General features: G+C 46.9%; 1 protein-coding gene across 1 annotated transcript in view; it reads left to right on the forward strand.

The window, feature by feature from the left end:
* The window catches only part of chst8 (carbohydrate (N-acetylgalactosamine 4-0) sulfotransferase 8), a gene marked incomplete at both ends in the record, with an annotated part of 117,399 nt that extends 103,660 nt beyond the window's left edge, over positions 1-13,739 (forward strand). The window contains 2 exons of the mRNA XM_079217467.1: positions 11,238-11,275; positions 12,576-13,739. Of these exons, the coding sequence (XP_079073593.1) occupies positions 11,238-11,275; positions 12,576-13,739 (1,202 nt within the window). The remainder of the gene's footprint in view (positions 1-11,237; positions 11,276-12,575) is intronic.
* Between the last annotated feature and the right edge of the window lie 3,239 nt (positions 13,740-16,978).

The raw sequence follows: 16,978 nt of genomic DNA on the forward strand, positions 1-16,978 counted from the left end.
CCTCCCATCTCACTCCTCCCATTCCAATCGGACGCATTAAATGTTCTCCACGTCGGTGTCACATTGACACGTAAATGCTATTCCAATTATTCTGCACCTTCTCTGCTCGCTGTCAAATTACCAGCGCTGGGAGCGGAGCGTGGCTCTCGCTGCACCTCTCTGGCATTTTCCCTGACAGGGAGAAGAAAGGAGCCCGAGATAGCAGAATGAGGGAGGGCTCGGGGCTCAATGAGCACTTTAAATGCTGCAGCCAGGTAATCAGACAGACTCGGGGAGACCAGAAGAGAACTGTGGGATCGAAGACTTTTTAGCCCGGGATGGTTTTCACATAGGAAAAGGAAGTAAAATGATCAAATAACACATAAAAAGGCGAGGTTGCAAAATTATTTCATGCTTCCCAATTAACAAGTTTTGTCTTGTTTCGCAATGTTTTCAACAGTGTGCTGCAATAAACTGCATGTGGCTGCTAAGATTAGTTCCATTGACAGTGTGAAAAACGTGTCGGCGGGTAGCAGAAAAAAGTTTGAGATTATAGAATTTAGCGGCAGATTTCAGATATTTTTGTTCATATTATTAGTCAGTATCTGCCCCAGCATTGACGCATTTATTCAAGTGCAGGCTGATGTTTTTGTTTTTTTCCCCACAATGAGCAGAGCAGCGGGCTGGCAGTCAGCAGCGCGTACGCTTCAGCAAAAACAAAAACGTGTTTCTAAAATGACACCTCAGCTCTGGGGACCTTGGGGCAACAGCCACCTGACATGTGTACGAGTTATTTCAGGCATAAGGCAGTGTCAGTCAGTGCGACAGCCCTTTGCAGAAATGCACGTACGCACACACACACACACACACACACACACACACACACACACACACACCTCTCATTAGCACAGAGCTGGAGAGAGGTTGAGTAAGTGCTGCTGTGTTCAGATGTTCGCACACACTTCACTGCCTGTCAGAGCCCGACCACACCGAGCACAGTGGGATGAGAGGCTTCTGGAAAGTCAAATAAAGAAAGTGTCTGAGGAGGAAACTTTTATCATTTAAAAAAGAAATTCATTATTATTATTTCCAGCGTTATTAGCAGAGCTGAGGACAGGAGTAGTAATGGCGCACATTGTTTGCAGGCGTGTTGCTGTGTTTACTGGTATGTGCTACTATTTATTGTGTATTGTTTGGCTGCGTATCCAGAGCGGCAGTGCACGGACACGAGGCGAGCGGGAAATTGTAGGTTGGAAACTGAAGGCTGAAGAGGATGCAGAGTAGAAGGGAGAGAAGAGATAAGACACTCGGGGGAGGATGGGAGAAAAGAAGCGGCATCTGGAGTTGGGGGACGGGATAATGGAGGGAATGCAGAGAGGAAAACAGAGGCGAGACCCGAGGCCAGCGAGCGGAAAACAGAAAAGTGCTCAAGGCTAATCGGAGGCCCTCGGAATGGTCCTGTTTGCGGGCCGGGCTGCAGCCCAGAGGTGAGCTAGCAGGCATGTTAGGAATGCATGGCGTCAAGGCCACTCACCGGCAGGACCAATAAGGATGCGCCGAGTACACGGTGAAGCTCCGGTTCTTGAAGGACGACCCCGCTTCCCTTAAAGTGCGTCTCGGAGAGCGAGGAAGGCATCCGCGTTGAATAAGCGCACACACACCTGGAATAGTCTCATTAGCGTAGCGGGAGCAGGACTCGTGAGTTGCACTTCTTCAAGGTGATGGAACTGTAGCGCCTCATGGGGCGATGCTCTCAACGCATTCCTTAGTGGCTGCTTCCAGTCCAGCTGCTATAATCGTGACGCGGCAAACAGCCCCTAACGTCAAGTTATTATTATCAACGACAGCAGTCGCTTGCACTGAGCGCTAATTTGCTGTATTTCATGTTGCCATACAGTAGTCAATTGCCCATTAGGTAGTCTGCAAATGTCATTCCAAGAGAGAAAGAAAATAAAAAATTGTAGAGTGAGAACAGCATGAGGGTGTTTGTGTGTGATCATAACAGCCAGTCATACATATATATATATATTTCACTCTTCATTTGCATAGTGCTTTCCACACATATTTTCGATCTAAGTTGTATACACAGCTTATGGGACAAAAACGCGAGGAGGGGAGGCAAGGACGGAACTGGAGGACATACGGGAATGAGAAAGGCCGATGATATGCGTTTTGCTTACGACAGCTCATCAATCTCGGCTATTTACACGTCGGCGTTTCAAAACCGCAATCATCTCTTTCTCTGAGCTGGATCAGAGGGTTGCATGTCTTGTTTTGAGAAGCTCTGTGTGTGCGATCTCAGAGGATTGTTCATACAGGATTAAGGAACCTTGTGATTTCACTCTGTAAGCGAGCGCAGCCACTCAACACCCGCCCAAAAAAAGCCTCCAGAAAGTCATCGCAAAGCCACAGGGGAGACGCTGCGGCTCTTTATCAGAGATGACAGTTGTTCATTTTGACTAATTGTCAGTCTGCTCGCTGCCAAAAAAGTCACACGTTGAATGTCATTCGCAACTCCAGAACGCCATTGTGTGTGTGTGTGTGTGTGTGTAAAAAAATAAAAGAAATCAAAAAGGTAATTTGCTTCTTCAGAAAGTTCACTTTCTGAACTCATTAAAGTCGATGGATCAAATTCTGTATGTCTCTTTATTAAAAGTATATGACGATAATATGGTGATAATGAAACCAATCCAGCTCAAATACACCGTTAGTGAAGAGCTAATATTGGCCAGGATGCTCCACTGATTTGTCAAATCTGCAGAGATTCTCGGCGGCTTTAATTGGTGAGAATCCGCTTTCTTCTTAAATCACCACCATATTTGATTAAAGGCTTGACATTATTTCTGTTTCATCAGCTTTCCTCACTGAGCACAAACCTCTATCTTCCTCCCTCCAGTCGCATTTCGGTGCAAAAAAAAAAAAAAGATTCTCGCCTTCCACAAAACAATAACCGTATCAATTACTGCCCAACAGGTTTCGTGGATTACAGGAATACGGGTGGCGCCGAGAGCGCCGACGCTTTGGTATTCAGACGAGGTCCCTGTGCTGCTTTTACTCACACGTCTGGACTCATCAGTCGCTGATGTAAACGGCGGTGCTCTGACAGGGAAAACAAGGGGCGGGTGTGTGTAGGTGAACGCGGCGCTAACTCAAATGAGAGGCCCGGGTAAACAGTGACAGGGACAATTCCAGTTCCCAATCTCACGGCAAACGGAGGCGGTCAGGGGGAGCAGGGTGGCCTAACGAAGACGCAGCAGCGTGTGATCGCAGCCCGCCAGTGTACCAACAGGTCGCAGCAAACGGGGGTTTGGCACTGACTTTGTGGGGATGGGGGGGGTTTTTGAATCCGTCCTAAAGACCTTAAATGGCTTCGTGAAAAGAAGAAGAAATAAATTATAATTTTTTTTTTTAAGGATACGGTCAAAGAAAGCACAACAACAACTCAAGTAAAAGCCAAAAGGTCACACTCAAATCAAAGACAACATATTGTGGATCATGACAATTTAGTTTGGCCAATTCCGGTCGGTGTGTGTGTAGAGCGAGGGCTATATATCGATGGGAGTGGGGAGCGTAATCAGGGGGACAACTGACGCCATGTGTGTTTGATTACAGTCATCTGGACACTTTGTAGAGGAGAGAGAGCGAGCGGCCCTGTGAGCGCTGGTGTTGATGATGACTGGGGGGGGATGGGTCTGTTATCAATCCTTACTGGTCTGTTGCTTAAACCTACAATAATTGACTTGGAGTTTAGAGTTGAAATCGATGAAGAGCAGTCTGGCGTGGTTACTGTGACTGTCTCGGTTTTGCAGGAGTGATTGCACTCTGAGTCAATTGTGTTTATACAGCCCAATATCACAAATCTGCCTCGGGGGACTTTACGATCGGTACAGCCCTCAACCCTTAGACCGTTGGAAAAAATATTCTGAATGATGATTCAGGAGTCAGCATGTAACTCTCCCGATTAAATCATCAGTAAAAGGTTCTTTGATAATAAGAAAAAAAAAAGGTACAAGCTTGCGTACATAAAAAAAAAGCTGATTGTAATGTAAGGTATTGATGTAAACTACATCTCCCAGGGTGCATTTTGACAAGAAACATCCAGCGCAATCACTGAGCTTGTATAATACTTCAAGGTGAAACCACTAGCGGCGGGTGGATGTTGAGAAAACCAACAAGAAGAAAAACCTTCTGCAGCTTGAATCGGTTTTAAACTCAATTGTGGGCAATTTGCTTCACGCCTCGAGGCTCATGGGTATCGTGGTATTTAGACCCGTCAAGCCACGCCAAAATGAAGGACAAAAACAAGTTGGTGTGATTCATAAACCTACACCACCTGGGAGAGTCCCGTGATTCTGTGTTGAGTAACGTGAGGAGGGGCACCGGCCTAAATACGAAGAGAGAGATTCATCTTCAGTGCAGCTGTTTTGGGTTTTATCTGGACGGTGCTGGCGTGGAGGTATTGACTATTAGATGGTGAATTCATGTCACTCTCATTGGGATTGAAACGGACGATGTAATGATATTGCCGTCTGGCTTGAGTAGATTCCTGAAGCGTGGCGGGAAGAACCACTTGCTTTTGGGCGCCGATTAATCTTGGTGGAGGTCCAGGCTTGTGATTAATTAATACAGTCAACGTCATTGAACTCTCCGCCTCCAAACTTCTGTTTCACCGCCGGCTTTGTCCACACAGCGACCTGAAAAGTCGGTCGGAACCTCGAGACACGTTTTTTCAAATCTCCGCTCACTTGGATTGGGCCTTCTCAGTGGTTCACACACACACACACACACACAGTAGGCAGTACTGCAGAGTGTACTCGCCTATAGGTCAAGCGCTGCGCAGCATCTGAATAAGACACGTGCCAATTAAAGCCTCCTGCACCTCGTCTCGGCCGGGATAATTCACTTAACCCTGAGCTCGCAGCTGACAGGTAGCATTTGTTTACACGTCCCTCTTCATGCAAGCTGCCGGCCCCGTCCTCTAGGCTGTATCAAAACAAGCCGCCTACCACTCCCCTCTCTCTCTCCCTTTATCTCTCTGACTCGCTGTTTCCATGGAAATCTGCTCCGGGAAGTCTGTGCATCTCCTAACCTTGAACGTACTCGAGCGGCGTCGGCTGTGAGAATATATTCTTGTCAAAATGAATTGTCATGACGGTAATCAGCGCCGTGTTTGATACCCCCTTTCAGCCAGACTTCCCATCTGAGTAGTTCATTATTTCCCCTCCCGCTGGGTTTCGGCGCCCGGCGTTCCCAGCGTGAGGAAAGAATTTGAAGATCGCACAGAAAAAAGGAGATTGGAGAAAATTAAAACATGAGGGGGGTTATTACAGCCACCTACGTTATTGCCCCACGGAAGCAGCTTCTCTCCATCATTGAATGCGGTTTCCCTTTTTTTTTAGAGAGGGGGGGTGGAGGGGCTCTGTTAGGAGTGTTTTATTACTATACGGCATGTCCATTTAGAGGGAGAAACTGAAAAATCCCATTGCCTCAATAGCTTCATCATTTAATCACTCAGAGGTATGGCTGATCTTTTCTGCGAAACGCCTTCAGAACAATACGGCGCTTCTTAATGTAACAACCTCACCAGATTCACTACCTCGCACACGGGAGTGGCGTTAAGATGAAAGTGGCGGAACATGAGCCGAGCAGCTGCGCCGTCTCAGAGCGGGGAGGAGGAATGCTCTGAAAATAGAGCAAAGGTGTTAATAATGTCGTCTACCGGCCGCGGTATTTAATGTCGGCGGATGCTGATGCAGTCTTTGTATGCCTGGCCTGTGCTCTGCCACAGACAATTACGAGCCAAAGGCGCGTCTTATTTATGGCGCATTGGACACGCATTGATTAAATGTGGCCGGCGATTGGAAGTAGCACGCTCTTTTTTATTTGAATTCAAAACTAATGATCCCAGTCTTCCCAACGCTTGACCTCATGTGGAGGGTCAGAGTTAAAAGAAGGAGACTCCACAAATGGCATTGTCGGCCATCGCGCATTTTATGGATTTCACTGATAACGCTGTCTTGGTGTGCACCCTCGGAGGGGCAGTAAAAATAAATTGCGCCGAGGAGGTCAGGAGAATGTCATGATGGGGATTTGGGCCGGGGCTCGAGAGGCCGGTTAATGCACATCTCTTGGTATGCGTGCCACAGTTTGCTAAATGACGCCGTCCTTTCATCCTAAAAACTACCACCCGTATTATTTTTATTCAACGCCTCAGCGCTGACTCACACCAAACACATTGCACTGCATCGGCGCTGTGAAGTCCCGGCACCACGTCCCCACGGGGGGCTTCGTTAACTGTAATGTAGCTTTAAAGGAGCACGATCATCTGTGACCTTTGTTGATGAGCACTAAAGCGACTAAAGCCGGCAAAGTCAAGAGGAATACAACTTACTCCGCGATCCCAGAATCGTGAGGCGGCAACGGGACACGGAGCCAGAAACACAAAATGTCAACTGGATACAGGAAGCATCAGGACGCACGGTAAAGCCACGGCGCCGCACGGCGTCTTCTGGGGCTCGCTCGCGGCCGTGTGCCCCGTCAACGAATACTCCAGCTGGCCGGCCGGAAAGTGTGAAAACTGCCGTGACCGAAGGGTTATGCAAAACAAATAATGTGGCAAAACGTTTTTATTGCCAGAAATCTCAGCACCTGGCGAAACAGCAGCTATATTATTACATTCAAAATATATTTTCTGTTATTATGATGAAAATATGTTAACACCATACTGTTAATATGGTGTAATTGTAATGTTCTCCCTATGTGTTTTACTTGGTGTTAAACTAGATAACAGCCAGCCAAACTCCTTTTCAAGAGCCAGGAATGCGAGCGTACTTGCGTACTTCCTAGTTGTACAACACGTGAAGAATATAAAACACTTACAGTCTTTGCTTTCTGAGGAATACAGGCGAAGGATTACTGTGGATTAAACACGGGGTGCCACACAGCCGTGACCATGCTCCCTGCAGTTTACAGCACTTAACTTCCTACTTCCTGTTTCTCACTTCCTGCTTCATTACAGGTGTCAAAATAAAAGCGCTACACCCATTTATGCATGAAACAATGAAAACACATAACAGTTTACTTAAACACTTATTTAACATATGCAGGGCAGAACAGTAATATTAGAATAGCATTCTAATTGAGTATTTGGTCAACGTGGAGCTTATTTGAGTAATTGTACATGCGGTTGAGTAGTTAAACGCACCATATTTAATAGGCTGATCATATGTTTATATGTATAATGTTAAATTTGCAATGTAAGTAGAGATTGTAGAGGTCAAATCAACAAAGCTTAGTAAAAGGTGCTATATTTGCTCAGGAAATTAAGTGGAGTGAAGGTATAAGCAGCCCAAAACAAAGTACTTAAGTAAAGTACAAGTACCTGTAGCTTCGGGGGTTAAGATGCTGACCATGATCCCCATTGTTGGACTTTCAGAATACACTATCTATCATCCCTCTGCTGTAGTAAAAGGCCTCAGAGCGACGTACAGTGATTGAGTAACGTACAGTGCTTGAGTAAGTCAGCACTTGTACGTCGTTATCTTCCACCACCGGGCATTGGACGTGCAGATATGGACACACAGATATGGACACATATGACCCCGGGGAACTGACTCCTGGGCCTCTTGATTGGACGGCAGCCGTGTGCAGCGTTTCACACGTAGCATGTGAAACCTGCATCAATCAAATTACAGCACAAGGCTGGAGGGCATTCATCTCTTCTGATATTAAACCCTGTTGATTCATTCTCGGGCCAAACCTGTGCTTTTGAGCCGTAGACACTTAAGCAATCCTCATCGCTTCAAACGCGAGACGGCCCTCAGATGATTACGCACACGAATTTCACATCGCCCGTGTGTGGTCTTTAGAGAGCCTCTGCGAGCACGTCTTCAATCTCGACATCGCCTCCTCCTCCTCCTCCTCATCATCATCCTCCCCAGCACCTGCTCTCTCCGGCCCGGTCCTGGAGGATTCCAGCGCTGACTGAATCGTTGTTTTATCTCCACAACAAGTTAAAACATCAATGGAAGCAGAGCTTAAAACCTAATACCTCTGTTCTCTCCTCTGATAAACCACCCCAGCGTGCCAGAGCCCTCCATTCCCACACAGAGTCAAGTGGAGGAGGAGGAGGAAGAGGAAGAGGAGGAGGAGGAGGAGCGTGTGCAGGTGGGTGTTTTTGTTGGGTAGAGTGCAGCTGCTTGGGGTCACGGCGGCTCAGTGTGCTGAATGACTAATGGCGGCTTTATGGCGGTGCGGCACTCGTCTGAATGCCGGGCTGGAGGAGGACGCGCCTCGTCTGGCACCCGGCTCCCCTCCCGGGGGCCCCCGTCTCCGGCTAGAACCGGGCATTTAACGAGTTCTCCCCGCAACACAGGGGCCACAATCCTTCACTTAATAAGCTCATTATTTCACATTGTTTTCTGTCCTTTGCTCCTCCTCGGCGGCGGTGGCAGGGTAGACGGTGTTTGATGTGCGTCTCTGTCGGAGAGGGTCTTTGAGAGGGAAGGATGATAATGGATCCGCTAATGATGTGGCCCTTGCTTACACGGTTCCCTGCGGTGACGCCGGGTCGTCCGCATGAATATTCAGAGGCGCCGTCTCGGAGGGATAAAGGGGGGCGGCCATCGAGGTGACTTTGGAGGGCAAACAGAGGGCGCTTCCAGACGGGCTTCAGTCTCCAGAAAAATGACAGTGAAGTACCTTCGAATCAAAGCGGAACTTTTAGAGGCCCTCTTTTTCATGTGCGATTTGAGAAGCGGATTTTTATCTTTTGGACGAGTTTAGCAGAACCCTTTAGGGTGTCGAAAAGAAGACACCAGAGTTTGACGTGAAATGTCTGGGGATAAAAACAACTTCAGCTTTATTGGTTGACTGTTTTCTTGCCATTACCCAATTCCCCCCTTGGTGCATTTATCCTGAACTGCTCCATTAGTGCTGCAGAGAATCCTTTTTCTGTGTGTGGATGCTACAGTATGAGGGCTGCAACTGTAACGCCGGTTTTCATTGCCAATTATTTTCTTGATTAATCGACTAGAAATAGATTGGGAGAAATATACGAACCCCAGACAAAACGTGAAAAGCCCAAGATGACAGCCCCAAATGTCTTCTTCTTTTTGTCCAAACTATTTAGCGTCTTATCAGAGGAGTAAAGAAACTAGAACAATATTCACATCAAAGAGGCTGGAATTTGACTTAATCTAAATAGTTAATGGATAGGCATAATGGATGGTTGATAACGAACCGATGAATTGTTGCAGCTCTACATGGTATCCAGGAACCACACATCTACTGTATAAACCAACTTTCACATTGCACCTCGCCAGAAGCATTATTACGCACATTAGATTATGTACAAAAGTCGTTTTCGGAAAGACATTTCTCCTGTAACAACATCTCTATGTGGAAGCACCAGGATTCTGCATCTCACGGCATGAAACCTCCGTGCAGCAGTAAAAATCAATAGCATAGTTATACTGAGTGGAATTGACTGAGTGTGAAATTGCAATCAAACGGCAACTATTGCCCTCGCACAAATAGATACTACAGATATAAATGATGTTTACAAATCCCCCTGAAACTCTTGTTTACGTTGGTATACTACGTGTTTCAGTTGGGCTCTTATCAAGGAAAAATGTTCCTCTCGTGAAATGTAATTTTGGCTCCCTGCTTGAGAGCGATGCATTGTTCGGAGCGGCATTCGCTCACTATTTGCAGTGTTTAAGCCTCGACTTATCAAATCAAACGGAGGCGTGTTAGATTCTCTTTGGAAAAACAACTTTAACAAGCTGCTGAACGGGACGCCCGGGTGTCCCATGTTGCTCGCGCCGATTCGACCTTGTTGCGTTTCTTTCTTTTTTTTCCTGTTTCTTGAAGCCTTCGTGGGAAACAAATGATGGAAATAAATGTCAAACATCCGACTAAATACATGTTTTTCTAGTCCTCAATTCTGTCAGCGGTTGAGCTGACTGCCACAATAATGGGTTTCAAACGTTGCCTGAAGGTGCGACATGGAACAGGGAAAGTGTGAAAATGATGACATCAACAGCTGTGACAAACCTGGAACAACAGCCAGACAAAACACCTCCAATTAAACCTTGGGAGGGTTCAATTACCACCTCAATGGGCTTTTCCAGATCAATAACCGAGCGCGTGTCTTGACGAGACGGTGAAGGCTACGGTTGTGGACTCGTTCCACTGCCGATGCCTCTCCAAACCCCCCCCCGTCGGGGTGGATACTAATTTATTTCCCCCTGCGACGCTGCAAACTGATATAAAAAGATGTGCATTCCTACATGAGCTATCATCATGGGTTATGAGATCAAATAAGCACGGCGGCGCCCAGACAAGATTATAAAATGTCACGCGCCGCCTCCTCGGCCCGAAGACGAGGGAAAGAATTTTCTCAGGAGCGCGCTGATCTGAAACAACACTGCGTCCGGGCTACGCGTCTCACGCCCTCCCAACCCGAGGCGTGTTTGAGTGCGAGACGGCCGGCTCTGCAGATCTCATCACTTAGGCGCGTCTACAGCACCCCCGCACCATCCTCCCCTCACGCAGGTTCATATCACTTTCGGCCTCAGATTGGAAGTGACAGGCCACTCAAGCAGAGGTGTGCCCCCTCACCATCAGCAGCCATGCAGCCCCACTCAGAGCTGTCAGCCTGATTATGTGTCAGGAGGATGGAGGTGAGGAAGGGGCTAAGGAAAGGAGATGTCCAGCTGGAGACAGACCGCTAAACACGTCGTCTGTCCGGCTGCCGCACATCTGCCAATACACGTGGCACCTGTCCCCGAGGCTTCCACGAAAACCAACCTGTATGTCTCCATCACTCTCCAAACTCGGCAAACCCCGTCCTCCTCTCCCTCCGTCTCTCCTCTGGTTTTGCAAAACAACTTCTGGTTCTCTTTGCTGGTTTCGTTCTGTCTCCCTTTCTAGTGTGTGTTTTTTTTCTTCTTCCTGTCTCACAACCCTCAGTGCTTGCTACCGGGCGCGCAGCTCATTTACCAACTTCTCACGCCTGTGGCAGCTCATTACACAGATAGAGCTACCTGCCGTCCCCCGGTTAGACTCGTAGAGCAGCACTGGTTTTCCCAGGGATCAAAAGGAGTCTGCTAAGTGATAGGAAGCGTTCAATTATTGGGAGCCTCTGATGCGTCAAAGGCGCCCAACTCTCAAATACAAGCACAGGGGGAAAAGATAAACATGTTGCTTGCTTAAATGCTGATTTCCGTGTCTCTTTTCTCTCTCTCTCTCTCCAGGCGTGAAGCTTAGAAGCGCTCCACGGCAGTCCAGAGAGGTACGTGTTTACTCCGTTTCTCCCCGAAAAATAAAAAAAGGGTGGTGCTGGTGGTGGGGATTTCCAGCCTTGTTTCTCCCAGTGTGTCTGATTGGATCTGTGTAGAGGGCTGACCTCACACTGTGCATTCAGCCAGTCAGACTTCACAGAGTAAACGGTCCCAGTCGAATCAGACCTCGGTTCCTCACGGTGTGATCACACCTCTCCCTCTGCCTCGTCCAGGGGAAGATTCATTTTTCTTGTGTTCACCTTCCTGGTTAGCGTACATCCATTCTGGATGAGTGAACACACAAGTCACACAAATTCATAGGAGGCTCATTGTCTTCCATTCGGGTTCTTGAAAACATTGGTACTTTATGATTATTCCATCCATTTGTGGATGTGCAACTTCGCCTTTTTGGACAGTAATTTGCACAAGAACAGAATTGTTCTCAATTAAGCAAAACTAAAATAATGGCAGGGGTTGAAGTGTGTCCTTAACTGACACAAATTAGCATTATAAAGTCACGGGTAGCTTCGAGGTTCAGATAGATGGATAAGAGGAGAGAGGGCGACATCATGTTCGACTCCGAGATAATATATATATAATGATAATAATATATATACTGGTTTCTATGTCAGCGCTCACTGTATCTGCTCTCGTCTGACCACCCCCCACCTCGACAGACTTGCATCGGCGAGAACCCTCGACGAACGTGACGTCTGGCGTGTTAGGTTGCTGCTCCGTGCTCCTCTTGCACATTAAAAACAGACGGGGAGGAGCCTCTCACTCCTTTTTTTCGGGTTTTCTCCCCCACCTTCCCTTCCAGATGTCCCTGCAGATGAAAGAATATGGCCATTTAAGTCAGGAGGGGGGATGAGCCAAGATTCATGATGGTCTCATCACCTTGTCTGTTGTAAAATTAAAATTATACATCCAGTCCATTGGCTTTATGACGCCATTACGGCGTTTAATTGAAATAAAATGTCAAAATGCATAATGGCCTTGGGCATCATCTGATGGCAATCAGGCAGTAGATGATTTGAATTTACATTCCCCATTAGGTGTTTATAAGACATTTATTTGGTATTACAGACCAGTTTATTGATAGGTCATGGAAGGAATTGGGAAGTGTGTGACATTTGCCTGGAACAAAGTTAGACCTTTGTTTGAGGTGTGGGGAAACAGCCCCATCAAGTGGCCTTGTGTGAACACTGGAGACGGCATGAGGGGTTCAATGTGGCTGCTTCTGGTAATTCTGCCCAGTTTCACCACCAAGTAGTTACCCTGTGTTCTTTCTTCTTGTTCTTTGTTGTGCAGACTCTTTCTACGCAGGACAGAGAGAGGGGCAAATCTGACAATTATCAGGACCGGACCGAAGGCGTCTTGTCCAGTCCGATCCCTCCGATGCAGTTCCCGCACTTTGAGGCGATTAAGCAGACGGCCACCCCTGGGTCCCGGGAGCAGAGCAGACAGGCGTCCTCCCCTGGGTCTCGGGAGCAGGACATAACCCTCGTCCATGTCTCCAAAAGGCAACGCAAACTGCTGAAAACAAGTCCCCCGATCCACCACAGCACCAATAGTGATTCCTCGTCTTCTTCCGCGTCCTCCTCCCCCTCGGCCTCCGGCTCCTTCAACCCTGACCGGTGGAAGAAGCTCGCCAACATTCAGATAGCCCGCCGGCAACTGATGAAGGAGATTTGCGCCAAGTACAAAAGCAGCATCTCCAAGACCATCACGGCACACCACGTGAGAAACCTCTTCGTGGAGGACAAGTACAAGTTGCTGTACTGCCAGGTGCCCAAGGCCGGCTGCTCCAACTGGAAGAGGACCCTGATCGTGCTGGCGGGCCTGGCCGCCAACGCTCAGAGCATTCAACACGACACGGTCCACGAGGGCCACTATCTCAGGGAGCTCAACACCTTCGACCGAAAGGGAATCATGCACCGTCTGGAGACCTACACCAAAGTCATGTTCGTCCGAGAGCCCTTGGAGAGAATGGTGTCGGCTTACAGGGACAAGTTTGAGAACCCCAACAACTACTACCACAGCCTGTTCGGGAAACCCATCATCTCCAAGTACAGGGCCAACCCGTCCCCGGAGGCCCTGAAGACGGGCAACGGGGTCACGTTCAAGGAGTTCGTCCAGTACCTGCTGGACGTCCACCGGCCCGTGGGGATGGACATCCACTGGGAGCAGGCGAACCAGCTCTGCAACCCTTGTCTCATAGACTACGACTTCATCGGAAAGTTCGAGAACATGGAGGAGGAGTCCAACTTCCTCCTGCGATTGACTGGCGCTCCACCCAACGTCAAGCTGCCCAGTTTCAAAGACAGGAACCCGGCCGACAAGAGAACCTCCACGAACATCACACAAAAATACTTTTCACAGGTCAGCACGCTGGAGAGACAGCGGATCTATGACTTCTACTACACGGACTACCTGATGTTCAACTACACCAAGCCTTTCAAGGATTTATATTGACGGACTCCGATCAACTCTTGAACCACGAGTCACATTCCACGTCTGCATCACTACCATGACAGTCATTTTGACATAAAGAGGCTATAATCACACGCTCACAAGGATCGTTGCCTCGAAGCAGAGACATCGGAGAGGCTAAACAACAATCGTCTTGATTCCGCAAAAGCTGCTTTTTTTATGCATACATTTCTACCAGATTATCTTCATTTTCAACTGTGTGATGAAAAGGTATATCAAATACTCTAAATTGTCCTGAAATCAAAGTTATTTATTCACTACTAGCACATGGTGAGGTAAAAATATAAATGTTGTGCTTCGTAAAAAAAAAAAAAAAAGTTTATTATTGTTCAACAGGCTTTAAATCATGCCTCACTGTGAGTCAAATAGGATTTGCAAATACGTTTTTATGGTTTCATTCAACATGCGCGCCACATGGGTGCAATTTAATACAGCTTTTTAATCCAATTCCTAAAGTCATAAGTGATTGAGGAGCCTCTATGACCTGCCTTTAAAATATTGATACCAAAACATTTATGAATATAGTTGCTTTGGTCGACCTCATTAAGATCTGAGAAATGATCGACCCCGTATCCTGCAATTTGTTTTATTCGGACTGGTTGCAATTTAAATATTGATTAATTGGAAATATTTGCATGGACCATTTGACTCACAGCCGGCCCGGGCATCGGTGTATACCTCTATGTATTAATGCATACTAATACAGATATTTCATGTAAATGGTTTTATTGAACATAAACCGTAACACGATGAAACACTATAAATAGTAGAGATCTTTAAAAATGTGTCAAGTGCTGCCCACTCGGAAGCTGTGTGCACCTATTGTAGCAATTTTTGTACTTCTAACTTTTGTCCGACAGGTTTGTGCTTTGGTCTATCTCTCACACACACACACACACACACACACACACACACACACACACACACACACACACACACACACATAGGCTGCAGGTGCCCCATCACTGTGGAGGTACTTTACTCGGGTGGCTGCTGCCAAATACAGGACATCCAGATGCAGCACCGTCTAATGCTATCGGTGTGACAGACCGACTAATCATCCACTTTCTAGTCTGTTGACAGCGTTGGTCAAAATCAAAAATCAGGCTGAACAAAACTCCACAAAAACAGAATTTTGGAGTCAAAATTGTACGATTTTTTTTTTAAGAAAAGATGCGTCCAAACTCATCCACCTCATCTCACTAAACACCGACTAAACAGCTATCACTTCTCACGCGTCAGTAAGTCCTGTCTGTGTCACACATATTCTACACCACCATACAGGCTTTTTTTGTTTTCTCCTGACACTACTGTGTACAATTGTATAATGGGCATTCAGATGACTATCTATTTTTCTATGTATTTCTAAAATATATATATTCAGTGCTTATGGTGAAGGTATGTTAATTTCCTTTTTGATGTCATATGTTGTTCTTTCAGTAATAACGGTGTAGAGTTGTCGCGTTACAGAAGAGTTTCTTTCCAAAATATAGAAAATATCCACCAGCTAAAAAAATAAAAAAATCACACGTCTGACTCAAGAAACTAAATGACTGCAAACATTTGCGCTGCCAGGAGATGACTCGCTTTGACGGATGAATTGATTCCACTCGGTGCTTCGGAGGTAGTGAAGGATTTCATTTTATTTAATTCTTCTTTTTTAAATGGATATTCGTTTTTGGAAATGATCTCTTATACCTAAACTGTTTGGTCTGTCATTGTGATAATAGACCCTGTACAGATGAGCTGCATTCCACCAAGTACCCATCCTGGATGAAGACTTCTTTACCCTTAGCGTGTGTGTGAGCGTGTGTGTGTGAGCGTGTGTGTATGTGTGTGTGTGTGTGTGTGTGTGTGGGAGCGTGTGTGTGTGTGTGTGTGAGCGTGTGTGTGCCTGTGTCTGTGTGTGTGTGTCTGAGTGTGTGAGCGTGTGTGTGAGCGTGTGTGTGAGCGTGTGTGAGCGTGTGTGAGCGTGTGTGTATGTCTGTGTGTGTGAGCGTGTGTGAGCGTGTGTGAGCGTGTGTGAGCGTGTGTGTGAGCGTGTGTGTGAGCGTGTGTGTGCCTGTGTCTGTGTGTGTGTGTGTGAGCGTGTGTGAGCGTGTGTGAGCGTGTGTGTGAGCGTGTGTGTGCCTGTGTCTGTGTGTGTGTGTCTGAGTGTGTGAGCGTGTGTGTTTGTGTGTCTCTGGTCTGCGTGTGAGCGTGCGCTGGTGCATGTGTGTGTGAGTGTGTGTTTATGTGAGTGTGTATGTGTGTGAGTGTATGTGTGTCTATGTGTGAGTGTGTGTGTGTGAGCGTGTGTGAGTGTGTCTGTGTGAGTGTGCGCTGGTGCGTGTGTGTATATGTTAGTGTGTGAGTGTGTGTATCTGTGAGTGTGAGCGTGCGTGCGAGTGTGCGCTGGTGAGTGTGTGTGCATTTTCTTATTTCTTGAGTGTGTGTATCTGTGTGAGTGTGCGCTGGTGCGTGTGTGTATATGTGTGCGTGTGTGTATCTGTGAGTGTGAGTGTGCGCTTGTGCGTGTGTGTGTATTTTCTTATTTCTTGAGTGTGTGTATCTGTGTGTGTGTGTGCGAGTGTGAGTGTGCGCGTGTGTGAGTATGAGTGTGTGTGTGATACTGAAAGAGATGTTTGGATGATTTACAATTATTTATTCCCGGAAACATCCACAGACACGGCTAGAAGACACAAAGTGAAGGTACGGTCTGTTACTGGGTAACATTATCAGACTGCTTTATTCCCACACAGAACCCAGCTGCCACTAAAGTCAGACAACCTTGTGGTTTGTCCCCCTAATTACTTCCTGCCGCAGGTCGGGTCACATTAAAAGTGAAAACTGCACACACAAAAACCAAATTGACAATTCTTGAATCCTGAGCACTCAGATCTTTACTTTGAGGCTCGGTTACAACCCTTCTGGAGATGAAACATGTCTGAGATGTATTATTAAGGTAACAATGATGAGCCTGTACTGTAAATCTCCAACGTTGTATTGAGTGAATGGAAACCTCCCGTACGGTTTCTCCAAATGAAAGTTGAGGCTTCCTGTGCTGTGAGCTCGATGTTAAAGTGACTACATTTGATGACTAGGACACCAAAATGAAGGATGATGATGAGTGCATGTGGGGGTCACATCTACGCAGACGTACCTTGAACGAACAGAACACAGAGCAAAAGTTACGTAAAGTCAAGAGAGCGAGTGGGTGGCGGTATATTTTTTTACGAGGG

The sequence above is a fragment of the Taurulus bubalis genome (assembly GCF_910589615.1).
Source record: "Taurulus bubalis genome assembly, chromosome: 4".
In the NCBI taxonomy this organism is placed as follows: Eukaryota; Metazoa; Chordata; class Actinopteri; order Perciformes; family Cottidae; genus Taurulus; species Taurulus bubalis.